The sequence below is a fragment of the Anolis sagrei genome, chromosome X (genome assembly GCF_037176765.1).
Source record: "Anolis sagrei isolate rAnoSag1 chromosome X, rAnoSag1.mat, whole genome shotgun sequence".
Lineage (NCBI taxonomy): Eukaryota > Metazoa > Chordata > Lepidosauria > Squamata > Dactyloidae > Anolis > Anolis sagrei.
In genome coordinates, this window is record NC_090034.1 from 8,310,247 (window position 1) to 8,329,700 (window position 19,454).

The following is a 19,454-nucleotide window of genomic DNA, read 5'->3' on the forward strand; positions in this document are numbered from 1 at the left end:
TCCTTCCTCCCTCCTCTTCCTTCCCTCCCTCCCTCCCTCCCTTCTCTTCCTTTCTTCTTCCTCCCTCCCTCCCTCCCTCCTTTCCCTCCCTCCTTCCTTTCCCTCCCTCCTTTTCTCTTTCTCTCATTCGGGCGGCGCCAACAGGGAGCGCGGGGGCGGCGCCAGCGTCCGAGGCGGAGGCTCACGGCGAACAAAGGCAGGCAGGCAAGGGAGGAAGGAGGGAAGAAGGGAAGGAGGGAGGGAGAGAAAGAGAGAGAGAGAGAGAGAGAGAGCCGGGCCCGGGGCTGAAGCGGCGGAGGCGGGAGGGAGCCATGCAGGGCCGGGGGCTTGGGGGGCCTCCGCGGGAGAGGAGCCGGAGCAGCACCCTTTCCTCCTCCTCCTCCTCTTCTTCCTCCTTCTCTTCGGGTGGCGGGGGTTCAACGCTGCTGTCTTGAGCGCCCGCCTTTGCTTCCTTCCTTCCTTCCTCCTTCCTCCGTCTCTGGCTGAGGATGGCGGGGGCCTCGGCGGCCGGGGGCCTGAGCTACTCCCCGCCTTGGTGGGTCTCCCTCCTCCACCGCCTGCCCCACTTCGACCTCCGATGGGAGCCCACTGGGGACGAGTTCCGACCCGAAGACGCCGAGTACCAGCAGGTAAGAAGAGCCCTTTTCGGAGCCACCCCCATTCCAGAGCAAGCAAAGGCCAACTTGGGACCTCCAGGGGTTTGGGACTTCAACTCCCACCATTCCTAACAGCCTACCGGCTGTTAGGAATGGTGGGAGTTGAAGTCCCAAACCCCTGGAGGGCCCAAGTTGGCCTTTGCTTGCAAGACAGGTAGAGAAGATCCTCCAGCCTTGGCTTTGGCCTCCAGAAATTCCACCCATTCCATGCTTCCCATTCATCCCTATCTCAGGCCCCTTCCACACAGAGGAATCAAATCCCATATGTTCCGCTTTGAGCTGCGATATAGGGCACTTGGGGGATGAGATAACCCAGTTCAAAGCAGATCTTGTGGGATTTTCTGCCTCGATATTCTGTCTGGAAGGGCCCAAAGAGGCATCTCCAAGGTGTTGCAGCCTTTGTTTTGGTCTCCAGAAAGGTCTCTAGCAAAGGCACCACCATTGGGTTGTCATTCCAGAAGGACTTTTTGGTTCCAGCAAAGGAACCTCCATTGGGTTGTCTCCAGGAAAGATATCACCATAGGGTTGGCCTCCAGGAAGGCCTTTTTGGCTTCCAGCAAAGGTTCTACCATTGGGTTGTCTCCAACAAAGATATCACCATAGGGTTGGCCTCCAGGAAGGCCCTTTTGGTCTCCGGCAAAGGCACCACCATTGGATTGTCTCCAGCAAATGTACCACCATAGGGTTGGCCTCCAGGAAGGCCTTTTTTGTTTCCAGCAAAGGTTCTGCCATTGGGTTGTCCTCCAGGTAGGTCTTTTTGGTCTCCAGCAAAGGCACCACCATTAGGTTGTCCTCCGGGAAGGTCTTTTTGGTCTCCAGCAAAGGCACCACCATTAGGTTGTCCTCCAGGAAGGCCTTTTTGGTCTCCAGCAAAGGCACCACCATTGGATTGTCTCCAGCAAATGTACCACCATAGGGTTGGCCTCCAGGAAGGCCTTTTTGGTTTCCAGCAAAGGTACCACCATTAGGTTGTCCTCCAGGAAGGTCTTTTTGGTCTCCGGCAAAGGCACCACCATTGGATTGTCTCAAATAGAGGTACCACCATAGGGTTGGCCTCCAGGAAGGCCTTCTTGGTCTCCAGAAAAGGCACCACCATTGGGTTGTCCTCCATGAAGTTTTTTTTGGCCTCCGGCAAAGGCAACTCCATTGGATTGTCTCCAGCAAAGGTACCACCATAGGGGTGGCCTCCAGAAAGGTCTTTTTGGCCTTCAGCAAAGGTTCCACCATGGGGTTGCCATCCAGGAAGGCCTGTCTGGAAGGGCCCAAAGAGGCATCTCTGTGGTGTTGCAGCCTTTGTTTTGATCTCCAGGAAGGTCTCCAGCAAAAGGCATCACCATTGGATTATCTCCAGCAAAGGTACCACCATAGCGTTGGCCTCCAGGAAGGCCTTTTAGGTCTCCAGCCAAGGCATCTCCATTGGGTTGACATCTAGGAAGGCATTGTGTTTGTGTACATGCTTCGAGTCATGTCAACTTAGCAGTGACCCCATCTGTTTCTTGGGCTAGACGACCTGGCATTCCTTGACATCCTTCCATCCATAGACTAATCAGGACAGGACACTGCTTAGCTTTCAGGAAGGCCTTTTTGGTCTCCAGCAAAGGCACCACCATTCGGTTGGCCTCCAGGAAGACTTTGTGTTTGTGTACATGCCTCGAGTCGTGTCAACTTAGCGGCGACCCCATATGTTTCTTAGGCTAGATGACCTGGCGTTCCTTGACATCATTCCATCCATGGACTAATCAAGAGAGGACACTGGTTAGCTTTCAGGAAGGCCTTTTCAGTCTCCAACAAAGGCACCACCATTGGGTTGTCCTCCAGGAAGGTCTTTTTGGCCTCTGGCAAAGGCAACTTCATTGGGTTGGCCTCCAGGAAGGCCTTTTTTGTCTTCAGCAAAGGCATCACCATTGGGTTGGCCACCAGGAAGGCCTTGTGTTTGTGTACATGCCTTGAGTCATGTCAGCTTAGCAGTGACCCAAACTTTTTTTAGGCTAGATGACCTGGCATTCCTTGACATTCTTCCATCCATGGACTAAACAGGACAGGACACTGCTTAGCTTTCAGGGAGGCCTTTGGCCTCCAGCAAAGGCACCACCATTAGGTTGCCCTCCAGGAAGGACTTTTATGTCTCCAGACAAGGCACCACCATTGGGTTGGCCACCAGAAGGCCTTGTGTTTGCGTACATGCCTCGAGTCATGTTAACTTAGCGGCAACCCCATATGTTTCTTAGCTAGATGACCTGACGTTCCTTGACATCCTTCCATCCATGGACTAATCAAGACAGGACATTGCTTAGCTTTCAGGAAGGTCTTTTTGGTCTCCAGCAAAGACACCACCATTGGGTTGTCCTCCAGGAAGGTCTTTTTGGCCTCTGGCAAAGGCAACTCCATTGGGTTGGCCTCCAGGAAGGCTTTGTGTTTGTATACATGCCTCAAGTCATGTCAACTTAGTAGCGACCCCATACGTTTCTTAGGCTAGATGACCTGGAGTTCCTTGACAGCCTTCCATCCACAGACTAATCAGGACAGGATGCTGCTTAGCTTTCAGGGAGGCCTTTTTGGTCTCTAGCAAAGGCACCACCATTAGGTTGTCCTCCAGGAAGGTCTTTTTGGCCTCCGGCAAAGGCAACTCCATTGGGTTGGCCTCCAGGAAGGCCTTGTGTTTGTGTACATACCTCAAGTCATGTCAACTTAGCGGCGACCCCATATGTTTCTTAGTTGGATGACCTGACGTTCCTTGACATCCTTCCACCCATGGACTAATCAAGACAGGACACTCCTTAGCTTTCAGGAAGGCCTTTTCAGTCTCCAGCAAAGGCACCACCATTGGGTTGTCCTCCAGGAAGGTCTTTTTGGCCTCTGGCAAAGGCACCTCCATTGGGTTGGCCTCCAGGAAGGACTTTTAGGTCTCCAGACAAGGCACCACCATTGGATTGGCCACGAGGAATGCCTTCTGTTTGTGTACATGCCTCGAGTCATGTCAACTTAGCAGTGACCCCATACATTTCTTAGGCTAGATGACCTGCCATTTCTTGACAGCCTTCCATCCACAAACTAATCAGGACAGGACACCGCTTAGCTTTCAGGGAGGCTTTTTTGGTCTCCAGCAAAGGAACCTCCATTGGGTTGTCCTCCAGGAACACCTTTTTGGTCTCCAGCAAAGGAACCTCCATTGGGTTGTCCTCCAGGAACACCTTTTTGGTCTCCAGCAAAGGAACCTCCATTTGGTTGTCATCCAGGAAGGCCTTTTCGGTTTCCAGAAAGGTACCACCATTGGGTTAGCATCCAGGAAGGCCTTCTTGGTTTCCTGAAAGGTACCACCATTGGGTTAGCATCCAGGAAGGCCTTCTTGGTTTCCTGAAAGGTACCACCATTGGGTTAGCATCCAGGAAGGCCTTCTTGGTTTCCTGAAAGGTACCACCATTGGGTTGGCCTCCAGGAAGGCCTTTTTGGTCTCCAGCAAAGGCACTTCCATTGGTTTGTCCTCCAGGAAGGCCTTTTTGGTCTCCGGCAAAGGCACCTCCATTGGGTTGGGCTCCAGAAAGACTTTCTTGGTCTCCAGCAAGGGCACCACCATTTGGTTGTCATCCAGGCAGGCCTTTTTGGTTTCCAGAAAGGTACAACCATTGGGTTGGCCTCCAGGAAGGTCTTTTTGGTCTCCGGCAAAGGCACCTCTCTTGGGTTGTCCTCCAGGAAGGTCTTGTGTTTGTGTACATTCCTCGAGTCATGTCAACTTAGTGGTGACCCCATACTGTTAGGGAGCCTCCAGTGGTGCAGCAGTTTAAACTGCTGAGCTGATGAACTTGCTGACTGAAAGGTCGGCGGTTCAAATCTGGGGAACGGATGAGCTCCCACTGTTAGCCCCAGCTTCTGCCAATCTAGCAGTTAGAAAACATGCAAACATGAATAGATCAATAGGTACCGTTTCTGCAGGAAGATAATGGCGCTTGATGCCACATGACCTTGGAGGTGTCTACGGACAACACCGACTCTTTGGCTTAGAAATGGAGATGAGCACCACCACACAGAGTCGGACACGACTAGACTTAATGTCAAAGGGAAGCCTTTGTTTTTACCTATCTGGCCCTTCCACACAGTCATATAATCCAGAATATCAAGGCAGATGATCCACCATATCTGCTTTGAACTGGGTTATCTGAGTCCACACTGCCATATAATCCAGTTCAGTGTGGATTGCATCTTTGATTCATTCTGCCTCTTAATTTTATTAGAGCTGCTCTTCACCCCAATGTTGGAATTCGCTTGTTTATCCTTATGCAACCTCACACTCTCATCCCATGTTTGCAGTCTGAATCTCCATTCCTAAAAGTCATCCAGGCAGAGAGGTTTTCAGTATTGTGTGTGTGTTGACTTATGGTGACCTCATAGGTTTATAGTGTTCTCCTGCGTTTTTTTTGCCTTTTCCTTCCTCTGAAACAGAGCCTCAAAGCACCTTGTATTCATTGATTGTCTCCCATCCAAGTACTAAATAGGACCCAACCCTGCTTAACTTCCAATATTAGGCCCACTCCAATGCATTCGGTATATTAAGGTATTTTAATATTATCTTTTTGTTCCCCTTTGTCAACAACTTGCATTTAAATCCAAGGACCTCCCAATGGTGCAATGGGTTGAACCCTTGTGCCGGCAGGACTGCTGACCGAAAGGTCGGCAATTCAGATCCGGGAAGTGGGGTGAGCTCCCATCTGTCAGCTCCAGCTTCCCATGCAGGGACATGAGAGAAACCACCCACAGGATGGTAAAACATCCAAGCATCCCCTGGGCAACGTCTTTGCAGGACTGATGACCGAAAGGTTGGTGATTCAGATCCGGGGAGTGGGGTGAGCTCCCATCTGTCAGCTCCAGCTTCTCATGCAGGCACATGAGAGAAACCACCCACAGGATGGTAAAACATCCAAGCATCTCCTGGGCAACATCCTTGCAGGACTGCTGGCTGAAAGGTTGGCGATTCAGATCCGGGGAGCGGGGGGAGCTCCCATCTGTCAGCTCCAGCTTCCCATGCAGGGACATGAGAGAAACCACCCACAGAATGATAAAACATCCAAGCATCCCCTGGGCAATGTCCTTGCAGACAGCCAATTATTTCACACCATAAGCAACTCCCAATATTAGGCCCACTCCAATGCCTTCGGTATATTAAGGTATTTTAATATTAACTCTTTGTAGTTATCTTTCTGTTTCCCTCTGTCAACAACTTAAATCCAAGGACCTCCCAATGGTGCAATGGATTGAACCCTTGAGCCGACAGGACTGATGACTGAAAGGTTGGTGGTTCGAATTTGGGGAGCAGGGTGAGCTCCCACCTGTCAGCTCCAGCTTCTCATGCAGGGACATGAGAGAAACCACCCACAGGATGGTAAAACATCCAAGCATCACCTGGGCAACGTCCTTGCAGATGGCCAATTCTCTCACACCAGAAGTGACTCCCGATATTAGGCCCACTCCAATGCCTTCGGTATATTAAGGCATTTTAATATTTTAATATTAATTCTTTGTAGTTAATGGTACAATAGGTTGAACTTTTGTGGTGGCAGGACTGCTGACCTTCAAATCCGGGGAGCGTGGTGAGTTCCCACCTGTCAGCTCCAGCTTCCTGTACAGGGACATGAGAGAAACCATCCACAGGATGGTAAAACATCCAAGCATCCCCTGGGTAACGTCCTTGCAGACGGTCAATTCTCTCATGGCGCAATGAGTTGAACCCTTGTGTCGGCAGGACTGCTGACTGAAAGGTTGGCGGTTCAAATCCGGGGAGCTGGGTGATCTCCCACCTGTCAGCTCCAGCTTCTCATGTGGGAACATGAGAGAAACCACCCACAAGATGGTAAAACATCCAAGCATCCCCTGGGCAACGTCCTTGCAGACGGTCAATTCTCTCATGGCGCAATGAGTTGAACCCTTGTGTCGGCAGGACTGTGGACTGAAAGTTTGGTGGTTCGAATCCGGGGAGCTGGGTGAGCTCCCATCTGTCAGCTCTAGCTTCTCATGTGGGAACATGAGGGAAACCACCCACAGGATGGTTAAACATCTAGTCCTTTCAGACGGCCAATTCTCTCACACCAGAAGCGACTTGCAGTTTCTCAAGTCGCTCCTGACATGGAAAAAGAAATTAAATCCAGATTCTCCCCATTTGCTGATCAACATTGCTTCTATCCATATTTCATTCCTGGCCTCCATGATTTCTCTTATTCCTGAATTATATGAGGAAAGAAGGGATTGCTGGAATCCACATTAGCTATGGGGGCAATCAGGAATGGGAGAAAAGCTCTCTTTCCAATATGCAAACTTGTTCTTCAAAGCCTTTTAGCATTTCGCCTTCGGTTTTCCCCCCCTCTCGATCAATCTCCCTGCCTTCTTGTAATATTCCCCCGTTGTTGTGTTTACGTTTTTCTCGATTCCCTTCCCATTTTGTCATCCCTCTCGATGGAGTCTAGAAAAACAACAACCAGGCACTGTTTTGCTCCAGGTTTGCATCCTTGAATCGTCTTTGCAGGGAAATAGAAACCAAAACATTGGGAAGAGGAACCTAAGCTCAGTTTCCTTCCTTGACCTACTTGGGGTTTATTTGTGAATAGAGCGGCCTGACTGCAATCTGAACGAGTGCCGTATTAATATGCCTTGACGGTGTGCTTTTCACCGAATGTGAAACGAGGAGGTTTTGACTTGCACTGATGTGCAGTAGCAATTTGGATGTGGAAAGATGGGTGCTTTTGTTTTGTGATGTGTACATAATATATATAATGTGATTGAGGGTGGCACTTAATATCATTGTACATCGTACAACGACAGTACAGTTATTCCAGTCTAGTCTATCAACACCTTTTATTAATTTCCCATATGCTTTCCTCATTGATTTCATAGAATCAAAGAGTTGGAAGAGACCTCATGGGCCATCCAGTCCAACCCCATTCTGCCAAGAAGCAGGAATATTGCATTCAAATCACCCCTGACAAATGGCCATCCAGCCTCTGTTTAAAAGCTTCCAAAGAAGGAGCCTCCACCACACTCCGGGGCAGAGAGTTCCTCTGCTGAACAGCTCTCACAGTCAGGAAGTTCTTCCTAATGTTCAGATGGAATCTCCTCTCTTGTAGTTTGAAGCCATTGTTCCGCGTCCTAGTCTCCAAGGAAGCAGAAAACAGATTTGTTGATATTTCCCCTCCACGTTCCCCCAACTTTGTCTTTGGTCCTTTCATATCCGTAATCTCCTCTCTTTCCGTTACATGCCACTAAAAATAAATGATTAGCCTCCTCCAAAAAATAAATAATATGTGGACTAGGACAGTGTTTCTCAACCTGGGGGTCGGGACCCCCGTGGGGGTCGCGAGGGGGTGTCAGAGGGGTCACCAAAGACCATCAGAAAATATAGTATTTTCTGTTGGTCACGGGGGTTCTGTGTGGAAAGTTTGGTCCAATTCTATCATTGGTGGGGTTCAGAATGCTATTTCATTGTGGGTGAACTATAAATCCCAACAACTACAACTCCCAAATGGCAAGGTCTATTTTCTCCAAACTCTACCAGTGTTCACATTTGGGCATATTGAGTATTTGTGCCAAGTTTGATCCAGATCCATCATTGCTTGAGTCCATAGTATGGATATAGGTGAACTACAACTCCAAAAACTCAAGGTCAATGTTCACCAGACCTTCCCAATATTTTCTCTTGGTCATGGGAATTCTGTGTGCCATGTTTGATTCAATTCTATCATTGATGTAGTTCAGAAGGCTCTTTGATTTAAGGTGAACTATAAATCCCAGCAACTCCAGCATTGCCAAATGACAAAAATCAATCACCCCCAACCGCACCAGTATTCAAATTTTGGGCGTATCGGGTATTTCTGCCAAATTTGGTCCAGTGACTGAAAATACATCCTCCATATCAGATATTTACATTACAATTCATAACAGTAGCAAACTTACAGTTATGGAGTAGCAACGAAAATAATGTTATGGTTGGGGGTCACCACAACATGAGGAACTGTACTAAGGGGTTGTGGCATTAGGAAGATTAAGAACCACTGAACTAGGATCTATTTTACTTCCTTGCAAAAGATTTGAGGCTGCAAAGTGTGCTGCTTCCATGTATTGTCGAAGGCTTTCATGGCCGGTATCACCGGGTTGTTGTGAGTTTTTCAGGCTGTCTGGCCATGTTCCAGAAGCATTCTCTCCTGATGTTTTGCCCACATCTGTGGCAGGTATCTTGAGAGGTTGTGAGGTCTGTTAGAAACTAGGCAAGTGGGATTTACGTATCTGTGTAATGATGTCCAAAGTGGGAGAAAGAACTCTTGTCTGTTGGAGGCAAGTGTGAATGTTGCATTTAGCAATGAATTGGATATGTGTTGTTATAGGTTTTTATCGGGCTGTATGGTCATGGTCTAAAGGCATTCTTTCCTAACGTTTTGCCTGCATCTATGGCAAGCATCCTCATGTATGCTAATCAAGGTGGTCAGTTGAAACATTCACACCTAGCTCCAGCAGACAAGAGTCCTTTGTCCCACCCTGGTCATTCCACAGATATATAAACCCTTTTCCCTAGTTCCAACAGACCTCATGACCTCTGAGGATGCTTGCTATAGATGCAGGGGAAACGTCAGGAGAGAATGCCTGTAGACCATGGCCATAGAGCCCGAAAAAACTTACAACAACCCAGTGATTCCGGCCATGAAAGCCTTCGACAATAAATTGGATATGTGTTGTTGAAGGCTTTCATGGCCGGAATCACCGGGTTGTTTTGAGTTTTCCTGGCTTCATGGCCATGTTCCAGAAGCATTATCTCCTGATGTTTTGCCTGCATCTGTGGCAGGCATCCTCAGAGGTTGTGAGGTCTGTTGGAAACTAGGAAAATGGGGTTTATGTATCTGTGCCGCTTCTCTTTGGAGGAATGCCTCCCCGTATTGAGAAACGGGGGAGAAGACGCAAAGACGGCTACTTTCCCAGTTACGTCACCTTCGTCAACGGATGTGTGTGCGGAGTGTAGGAGAGAGCCCTCCTCATTATGCCTGCCTCCCCCTCGGAGATAGAAGTGTTAGGAATTATGCAGCATCCATTTTCCCTCCATCTTTCTATCCCTAGTAGGCTTCCGACTTGAATTCCTTCGGCCTCCTTTCAGGTTCGGTGTGAGTCTTGTGTTGCATTGCATTGCTTTCCTCTTCGCCATTCCTCCCCCCCCCCCCCCCAATGCTTTCTGAATTTTGGGACGGAATACCGTCTCTTCTTTATTATTATGCCATGTTGACATTTTATTCCCTCCCCTGTGCATATTTCCCCTCCAGATTTCACCATAGCTGCATCTCAGATCCTATATTTTTTGCTTCCAGGGCTTTCCTAAAGTCAGGCCAAGCGAACCTCTAACATATCCAGTCATCCTATCATTACTTAGTCTTGGCCTATTGTTATTATCATTTTAGATCATGCATGGGCAAACTTGGGCCCTCCCTCCAGGTGTTTTGGACTTCAACTCCCACAATTCCTAACAGTCTCAGGCCTCTTCTTTTTCCCCCTCAGCCGCTAGCGGCTGAGGGGGAAAAAGAAGAGGCCTGAGGCTGTTAGGAATTGTGGGAGTTGAAGTCCAAAACATCTGGAGTGCCAAAGTTTGCACATGCATGATGTAAAGAATTGTTTCTTGACTTGAGGGTTGGGACCCCTGGTGGGGTCACAAGGGGGTTTCAGATGGGTCACCAAACACCATCAGAAAACATATATTTCTGATGGGCTTAGGAACCCTTTGGCAAAAAAGGCTTAAGATCTCTCCATCTCTCCTTCTCTTCTGTTTTGGAAATAGATGGCGAATCCTCCCACCAAAAGCCATCCTCTGCTGTTATTGGCTGGCCTCTCAGTCTCAATCAACCTCTCAGCCAAGGGCTGTTTCTGGGACTCCAAGCAGGGAGGTGAGAGCAGGCGTGCTTGGTACATGGCAGCATGGTGCACATGTGTGGGGTGAGGGAGAGCGTGTGAGGCTGGAGGGAGGTTCGTGCCAGTGAGTCCCTTCAAGGCATGGGGGTTCTGTGTGGGAAGTTTGGCCCAATTCTATCGTTGGTGGGGTTCAGAATGCTCTTTGAATGTAGGTGAACTAGCAATCCCAGTGCTCTCTGGATGTAGGTGAATTGCAACTTCAAAATTCAAGGTCAGTGGCCACCAAATCATTCCAGTATTTTCTGTTGGTCTTGGGAGTTCTGTGTGCCAAGTTTGGTCCAATTCCATCATTGGTGGGGTTCACAATGCTCTTTGAATGTAGGTGAGCTATAAATCCCAGCAACAACAACTCTCAAATGTCAAGGTCTATTTTCCCCAAACTTTACCAGTGTTCACATTTGGGCATATTGAAGATTGATGCCAAGTTTGGACTATGCAATTAATGAAGATTCTCTATACGCTTTCCCCCGTTGATGATTTGACGTTTTGGAAAAGCATATCCTAATACAGCATTTCTCAATCTGGTGGTTGGGACCCTTGTGGGGGTCATGAGGGGGTGTCAGAGGGGTCACCAAAAACCATCAAAAACACAGTATTTTCTGTTGGTCATGAGGGTTCTGTGTGGAAAGTTTGGCCCAATTATATTATTGGTGGAGTTCAGAATGCTCTTTGATTGTAAGTGAACTATAATCCCAACCACTACAACTCCCAAATGTCAAGGTCTGTTTCCCCCATGCTTTACCAGTGTTCACATTTGGGCATTCTGGGTATTCATGCCAAATTTGGTCCAGATCCCTCATTGTTTGAGTTCACAGTGTTCTCTGAATGTAGGTGAACTACAACTCCAAAACTCAAGTTGAATGCCCACCAAACCCTTCCAGCATTTTCTGTTGGTCTTGGGAGTTCTGTGTGCCAAGTTTGGTTGAATTCCATCGTTGGTGAGGTTCAGAATGCACTTTGATTGTAGGTGAACTATAAATACCAGCAACAACAACTCCCAAGTGGCAAGGTCTATTTTCCCCAAACTCCACCACCATATTGAGTATTTGTGCCAAGTTTGATCCAGATCCATCATTGTTTGACTCCACAGTGCTCTCTGGATGTAGGTGAACTACAACTCCAAAACTCGAGGTCAATGCCCCACAAACCCTTCCAGTATTTGGTCATGGGAGTTCTGTGTGCCAAGTTTGGTTCAATTCTATCGTTGGTGGCATTCAGAATGCTCTTTGATTGTATGTTAAGCATAAATACCAGCTACTACAACTCCTAAATGACAAAATCAACCCCACCAGTATTCAAATTTGGGTGTATTGAGTATTTGTGCCAAATTTGGTCCAGTGAATGAGAATACATCCTACCTATGAGATATTTTCATTACAATTCATAACTGTATCAAAATTACAGTTTTGATAATGTTATGGTTGGGGGTCACCACAATATAAGGAACTGTATTAAGGGGTCGCGGCATTAGGAAGGTTGAGAAGCATTGATCTGGATCAATAGAAAGATCTCTTGTCACTCTCGAGAGCAGCCAGGTGTTTACTGCTTTTATTAAAAACAGATAGTTTGATACGTTCTGGCTCTTTGTGCCGGATTTACGAGGGCTGCATTTTTCCATAACTGCACCGGAAATCCCTGCTCCGGGATTGATTAGCTATTGCACTGAAATGTGTCCGGGTAACATTTATTTACCTTTGTTATTTACCTTCCTGGCTGACATGTTTTTAAGAGGACCTCACGTGACTTTCCACTGCTCCGTTTTCCCAGCAACCTTTGACTTTGGAAGCACCATTTTGTCCTGCGAAGCTTGGAAACGTGCTGAATTTTCCCACCATATAAAAAAAGACATGACTCTAAAATTAAGTAGTTTCCAAAAAATCAATGTATCTAATTGTTCTTTTAGATCATATTTATTTTTTGAGTGTGCCTTGTGATTATTATTATTATTATTATTATTATTTGGAACACTAATTATTATTATTATTATTATTATTATTATTATTATTATTAGCTGTCTCCTGCCACACATTGCTGTGGCCCACTCTGGTAGTCATGGGGGTTCTGGCCCAATTCTATCGCTGGTGGGGTTCAGAATGCTCTTTGATTGTAGGTGAACTATAAATCCCAGCAACTACAACTCCCAAATGTCAAGGTCTATTTTCCCCAAACTCCACCAATGTTTGTATTTGGGCATATTGAGTATTTGTGCCAATTTTGGTCCAGATCCATCACTGTTTAAGTCCACGGTGCTCTCTAGATGTAGGTGGACTACAACTCCAAAACCAAAGGACACTGCCCATCAAACCCTTCCAGTTTTTTCTGTTGTTCATGGGAGAACTGTGTGCCAAGTTTGGTTCAACTCCATCGTTGGTGGGGTTCAGAATGCTCTTTGATTGTAGGTGAACTATAAATCCCAGCAACTACAACTCCCAAATGTCAAGGTCTATTTTCCCCAAACTCCACCAATGTTTATATCTGGGCATATTGAGTATTTGTGCCAATTTTGGGCACAGATCCATCACTGTTTGAGTCCACTGTGCCCTCTAGATGTAGGTGGACTACAACTCCAAAACCAAAGGACACTGCCCATCAACCCCTTCCAGTTGGTCATGGGAGAACTGTGTGCCAAGTTTGGTTCAACTCCATCGTTGGTGGGGTTCAGAATGCTCTTTGATTGTAGGTAAACTATAAATCCTAGCAACTACAACTCCCAAATGTCAAGGTCTATTTCCCCCCAAACCCCACCAATGTTTATATCTGGGCATATTGAGTATTTGTGCCAATTTTGGTCCAGATCCATCACTGTTTGAGTCCACAGAGCTCTCTAGATGTAGGTGGACTACAACTCCAAAACTCAAGGTCAATGCTCACCAAACCCTTCCAAATGACAAATCTATTTTTTTGAGTGAAGGACATACATTGGGTTGTTAGGTGTCTAGTGTCCAAATTTGGTGTCAATTTGTCCAGTGGTTTTTGAGTTCTGTTAATCTCACAAACGAACATTACGTTGTATTGTCGAAGGCTTTCATGGCCGGAATCACTAGGTTGTTGTAGGTTTTTCCGGGCTATATGGCCATGTTCTAAGAGGCATTTTCTCCTGACGTTTCGCCTGCATCTATGGCAAGCATCCTCACTACCTCTAGGGATGCTTGCCATAGATAGAATCATAGAATCATAGAATCAAAGAGTTGGAAGAGACCTCATGGGCCATCCAGTCCAACCCCCTGCCAAGAAGCAGGAACATTGCATTCAAATCACCCCTGACAGATGGCCATCCAGCCTCTGCTTAAAAGCTTCCAAAGAAGGAGCCTCCACCACACTCCGGGGCAGAGAGTTCCACTGCTGAACGGCTCTCACAGTCAGGAAGTTCTTCCTAATGTTCAGATGGAATCTCCTGCAGGCGAAATGTCAGGAGAAAATGCTTCTAGAACATGGCCATATAGCCCGGAAAAACCTACAACAACCCAGTGATTCCGGCCATGAAAACCTTCGACAATACAGGAACTAAGTTTCCACCTGAATATTAGGAAGAACTTCCTGAAAGTAAAAAGAGCTGTTCATCATTAGAACTCTCTGCCTCAGAGCTTGGTGGAAGTTCCTTCTATTGATGGCTGGATGGCCATCTCATGGGAGTGCTTTGATTGTAGTTTTCCTGCATGAAGGTAGAAGGTGGTTGGACTAGATGACCCATGTGGTCTCTTCCAACTCTACGATTCTATGAAGGTTGCCATCACCTTCCTCTTTTTTTTATTTACATTTTTTTTACATTTTATTTACATTTTTTATTTATATAGATTATTATTATTATTATTATTATTATTATTATTATTATTATTATTTTCCAAGCCAGGAGCGACTTGAGAAACTGCAAGTCACTTCTGGTGTGAGAGAATTGGCCACTTTCAAGGACGTTGCCCAGGGCGCGCCCAGATGTTTTCACATCCTGTGGGAGGATTCTCTTATGTCCCTACATGAGAAGCTGGAGCTGACATATTGGAGCTCACCCCGCTTCCCATATTCGAACCGTCAACCTTTTGGTCAGCAGTCCTGCTGGCACCATTGCGCCACTGGGCACACTGTTATTAATGTTATGGATACAAATTGTTTGTTTGGGGGAGAAATAGAAGCCACTGCCACTGAGGAAGAATTATTGCCACGGTTTTGCATTCTTGTTCTGCTTGTTGCATTAAGAAGTGCTGGCTTTTTGGATGAGCGGATTAGGGAATTCAGTATTTTGCCCTTTAGTTTTGTTTTTCAGGGCCTGTTTTTCCTCTTCCTGTAAGAGTGTGCTGCATCGAAACATATGCATGTAATTAATCTGGCAGATTATGAAGATTAAAGGTATTAGGCAGACAAAATTCTGACGAAGTCACGCTGTAATGTTGCTAAAGGAGTCATTGGATATGTGTTGTCGAAGGCTTTCATGGCCGGAATCACTGGGTTGCTGTGAGTTTTCTGGGCTGTATGGCCATGCTCCAGAAGCATTCTCTCCTGATGTTTTGCTCACACCCATGGCAGGCATCCTCAGAGGTTGTGAGGTCTGTTAGAAACTAGGCAAGTGAGATTTACGTATCTGTGGTGGGAGAAAGAACTCTTGTCTGTTGGAGGCAAGTGTAAATGTTGCATATAGCAATGAATGGATTTGCAGCTTCAAAACCTGGCTTCTTCCTGCCTGGGGAAATAGAATCATAGAATCAAAGAGTTGGAAGAGGCCTCATGGGCCATCCAGTCCAATCCCCTGCCAAGAAGCAGGAATATTGCATTCAAACCACCCCTGACAAATGGCCATCCAGCCTCTGCTTAAAAGCTTCCAAAGAAGGAGCCTCCACCACACTCCGGGGCAGAGAGTTCCACTGCTGAACGGCTCTCACAGTCAGGAAGTTCTTCCTCATGTTCAGATGGAATCTCCTCTCTTGTAGTTTGAAGCCATTATTCCATTGCGTCCTAGTCTCCAAGGAAGCAGAAAACAAGCTTGCTCCCTCCTCCCTGTGGCTTCCTCTCACATATTTATACATGGTTATCATACTTTTTTGGGAAGCGTTAGCTGGCCCTGATTGATTCCTGTCTGGAATTCCTCTGTTTTTTGAGTGTTGCTATCATGATTTTGGAGCCATATTTTGATCATTTGCATGGTTTCCTCCTTTCTGTTGAAATCGTCCACATGCTTGTGGATTGCAATGGCTTGTTTGTGTCGCTGCAAGGCCATTCAGTGCTAATCAAGGTATCCAAGTACAACATTCACACTTGTCTCAAGCAGACCAGAGTTCTTTCTCTCACCCTGGACATTATTCCACAGATATGTAAACAGGCAGTAAGCAGCCAGATGTTGAAGCTGCAAGGCCATTCAGTGCTAATCAAGGTATCCAATTGCAACATTCACACTTGTCTCAAGCAGACCAGAGTTCTTTCTCCCACCTTGGACATTATTCCACCGATATATAAACCCCACTTGCCTAGTTTCCAACAGACCTCACAAACTCTGAGGATGCCTGCCATAGATGTGGGCAAAATGTCAGGAGAGAATGCTTCTGGAACATGACCATACAGCTTGGAAAACTCACAGCAACCCAGTCATTGGAGTGGGTTAAACCCTTGTGCCGGCAGGACTGAAGATCGACAGGTCGCAGGTTTGAATCCAGGGAGAGCGCGGATGAGCTCCCTCTGGCAGCTCCAGCTTCTCATGCAGGGACATGAGAGAAGCCTCCCACAAGGATGGGTAAAACTTCAAAACAAACGGGTGTCCCCTGGGAAACGTCCTTGCAGACAGCCAATTCTCTCACACCAGAAGCAACTTGCAGTTTCTCAAGTCACTTCTGACACACACACAAAAAGACGTCACTGGATAGTATGCAAACGCTCAGACGCCTGTCTATATTTCTTCCTGAGACTCTGTATCTTGCACTGTTGGAGTAATTGTGACTGACAGGTGTGCAGGAGTGCAGGTGAGGATGTGAGGAGATGAATCGAGGTAAGGAGGATAACTTCAGGTAAGGAAGAGAAGGTGCTCGGGCTCATTCCGTAGCATTTAAACCCTGGGTCGTGAGAGATCTTCACAGCATCTCTGAAGTGTATTTTCCGATTTAAAGAGAGAGTTTTCAGTCATGGAGATGAGTTTCTAAGATACCTAGAGATGGTTTTTTAGTTGCAGAGAAAATTCTCTGCTGGATATACCCTCTCTTTTCCCCAAAAAGGGACCTAACCAGAAAACAAGACCTAGTGTGATTTTCCCCCCAGCATGCTCGTCATATAAACCCTACCCACAAAATAAGCCCCAATTAAAGATTGACAGCCAGACTAATGCATTTAATAGTAGTGCATCTGTTGCAACACATGGCAGATATAGTGAATTGTTACACACACACACACATACTAGCCACCCCCTGCCATGCGTTGCTGTGGCCCAGTCTGTGGATATGTATTTTGTGTGTATATATATGTGTGTGTTTGCATATATATGTGGTTTTGTGCATGTGTTGTAATGTGTTTTTGGTTTTTTGGCTTTTTAAGTCTCTTTCCACTGTGTTTTTCAGTGTTTTTATGAATGACTAGCTGTCCCCTGCCACATGTTGCTGTGGCCCACATGGGGGTTCTGTGTGGGAGGTTTGACCCAATTCTATCGTTGGTGGGGTTCAGAATGCTCTGTGCTTGTAGTTGAACTATAAATCCCAGAAACTACAACTCCCAAATGTCAAGATTCTATTTTCCCCAACTCCACCAATGTTGACATTTGGGCATATTGAGTATTCTTGTAGAGTTTGATCCAGATCCATCATTGTTTGTATCCACAGTGCTCTCTGTATGTAGGTGAACTACAACTCCAAAACCAAAGGACACTGCCCACCAACTCCACCAGTGTTCACATTTGAGCATATTCAGTATTCATGTGGAGTTTGGTCCAGATCCATCATTGTTTGTATCCACAGTGCTCTCTGTATGTAGGTGAACTACAACTCCAAAACCAAAGGACACTGCCCACCAAATCCTTCCAGTATTTTCTGTTGGTCATGGGAGAACTGTGTGCCAAGTTTGGTTCAGTTCCGTCATTGGTGGAGTTCAGAATGTTCTTTGATTGTAGGTGAACTATAAATTCCAGCAACTACAACTCCCAAATGACAAAATCAATTTTTTTTAAGTGAAGGACATACATTGGGTTATTAGGTATCTTGTGTCCAAATTTGGTGTCAATTTGTCCAGTGGTTTTTGAGTTCTGTTAATCCCACAAACGAACATTACCTTTTTATTTATATAGATACAATACTAACTTGGGGACCTGGCAGTGCCTGGGTTATTTGAGAAAGGTATTGTTTTTCTGTGCTCCAGATTTAGTCCAGAAGTAATGTGAACAGGGCTCAGTGGGTGTACTACAACTCCTGTATGCAAATCCCATTGTCCATGGTCCATCCTTCTCCAAACTGCACCATGACATAGAGTGGGTCATGGAGGCTCTGTGTGCCAAGTTTGATCTTGATCAGTCATTTCTGGGAGTTGTAGTCCACCCACACCCAGAGAAACTGAGACCTCCACTTATGATGGATCTGGACCAAACTTGATCAGTCATTGGTGTGGGTCGCAGTTGTCTCAGGAAGTGAGTGAAGATACTGCAAGTCCCGTCATCCATGGTCCATGCTCTTCGGGGTTGAGCGCTCCAACTAGAGGTCAGCTGTGACCAGCAGTGCTGTAGAATTTGAAGAGGCACGAATGGAGGGTGAAAGGGAGAAATGTGCCAAGAGGAAGGCGCGTTGGCTTGGCTTGACGCGCCTTCCTCTTGGCACACAGAACCCCCATGACTAACTCAACCTACTGGAGGAGTTTGAGGGGACTGACTCACCATAGTGGGAGTTGTAGTTTATCCTACAGCCAGAGAGCACACTGAACCCCATCAAGGATGCATCTAGAGCAAACTTACCTGGTGTAATAAATGTTGAGTATGGATGGAGTTTTTCAGGGTTAACCTGGCATGATGGGAGTTGTACTTCACCCACAATCTTATGCATTGTGTACAATTTACTTACTTACTTACTTACTTACTTACTTACTTACTAAGGCAATCCCTTGTTGTCTGAGTAGGATAGTCCTCCAAGTTCGGTGTACTAGCGGTGGGTGCGTAGGTGACTGTGGAGCCCTATTCTTGACCCGCATCTTCTGCTGCAGTGAGGGCATCGGTTTCCAGGTAGAAGGCGGTCCCGGTCGGGGTTGGCTTGATGCACCTTCCTCTTAGCACATTTCTCTCTTTTGCCCTCCATTCATGCATCTTCAAATTCTACAGCACTGCTGGTCACAGCTGGCCTCCAGCTGGAGCACTCAAGGGCCAGGGCTTCCCAATGCCAGAGTTTTGTGTACAATTTACTTACTTACTTACTTACTTACTTACTTACTTACTTAGACAATCCCTTGTTGTCCGAGTAGGATAGTCCTCCACGTTCGGTGTACTGGCGGTGAGTCCGTAGGTGACTGTGGAGCCCTATTCTTGACCCGCATGTTCCCCGACAGTGAGGTCATTGGTTTCCAGGTGGAAGGCGGTCACAGTCAGGGTTGGCTTGAAGCATCTTCCTCTTGGCACATTTCTCTCTTCTGCCCTCCATTCGTGCCTCTTCAAATTCTACAGCACTGCTGGTCACAGCTGGCCTCCAGCTGGAGCACTCAAGGGCCAGGGCTTCCCAATGCCAGAGTTTTGTGTACAATTTACTTGCTTACTTACTGGGTCCATAGGTGACTGTGGAGCCCTATTCTTGACCCACATGTTCTGTGACAGGGCATTGGTTTCCAGGTGGAAGGCGGTCCCAGTCGGGGTTGGCTTGACACGCCTTCCTCTTGGCACGTTTTTCTCTTTCGCCCTCCATTCGTGCCTCTTCAAATTCTACAGCACTGCTG

At 46.8% G+C, this 19,454-nt stretch overlaps 1 protein-coding gene across 2 annotated transcripts in view; it reads left to right on the top strand.

Annotated features, from left to right (window-relative positions):
- The first annotated feature begins 147 nt into the window (after positions 1-147).
- LOC132782164 (protein tweety homolog 3) overlaps positions 148-19,454 on the top strand; it is a 168,252-nt gene continuing 148,945 nt past the window's right edge. Inside the window, exon 1 of one of the 2 annotated variants that reach the window (XM_067460633.1) lies at positions 148-629. In XM_067460633.1, the coding sequence (XP_067316734.1) occupies positions 489-629 (141 nt within the window). In that variant the 5' untranslated portion in view covers positions 148-488. The remainder of the gene's footprint in view (positions 630-19,454) is intronic. The other variant, XM_067460634.1, reaches the window with a different exon arrangement.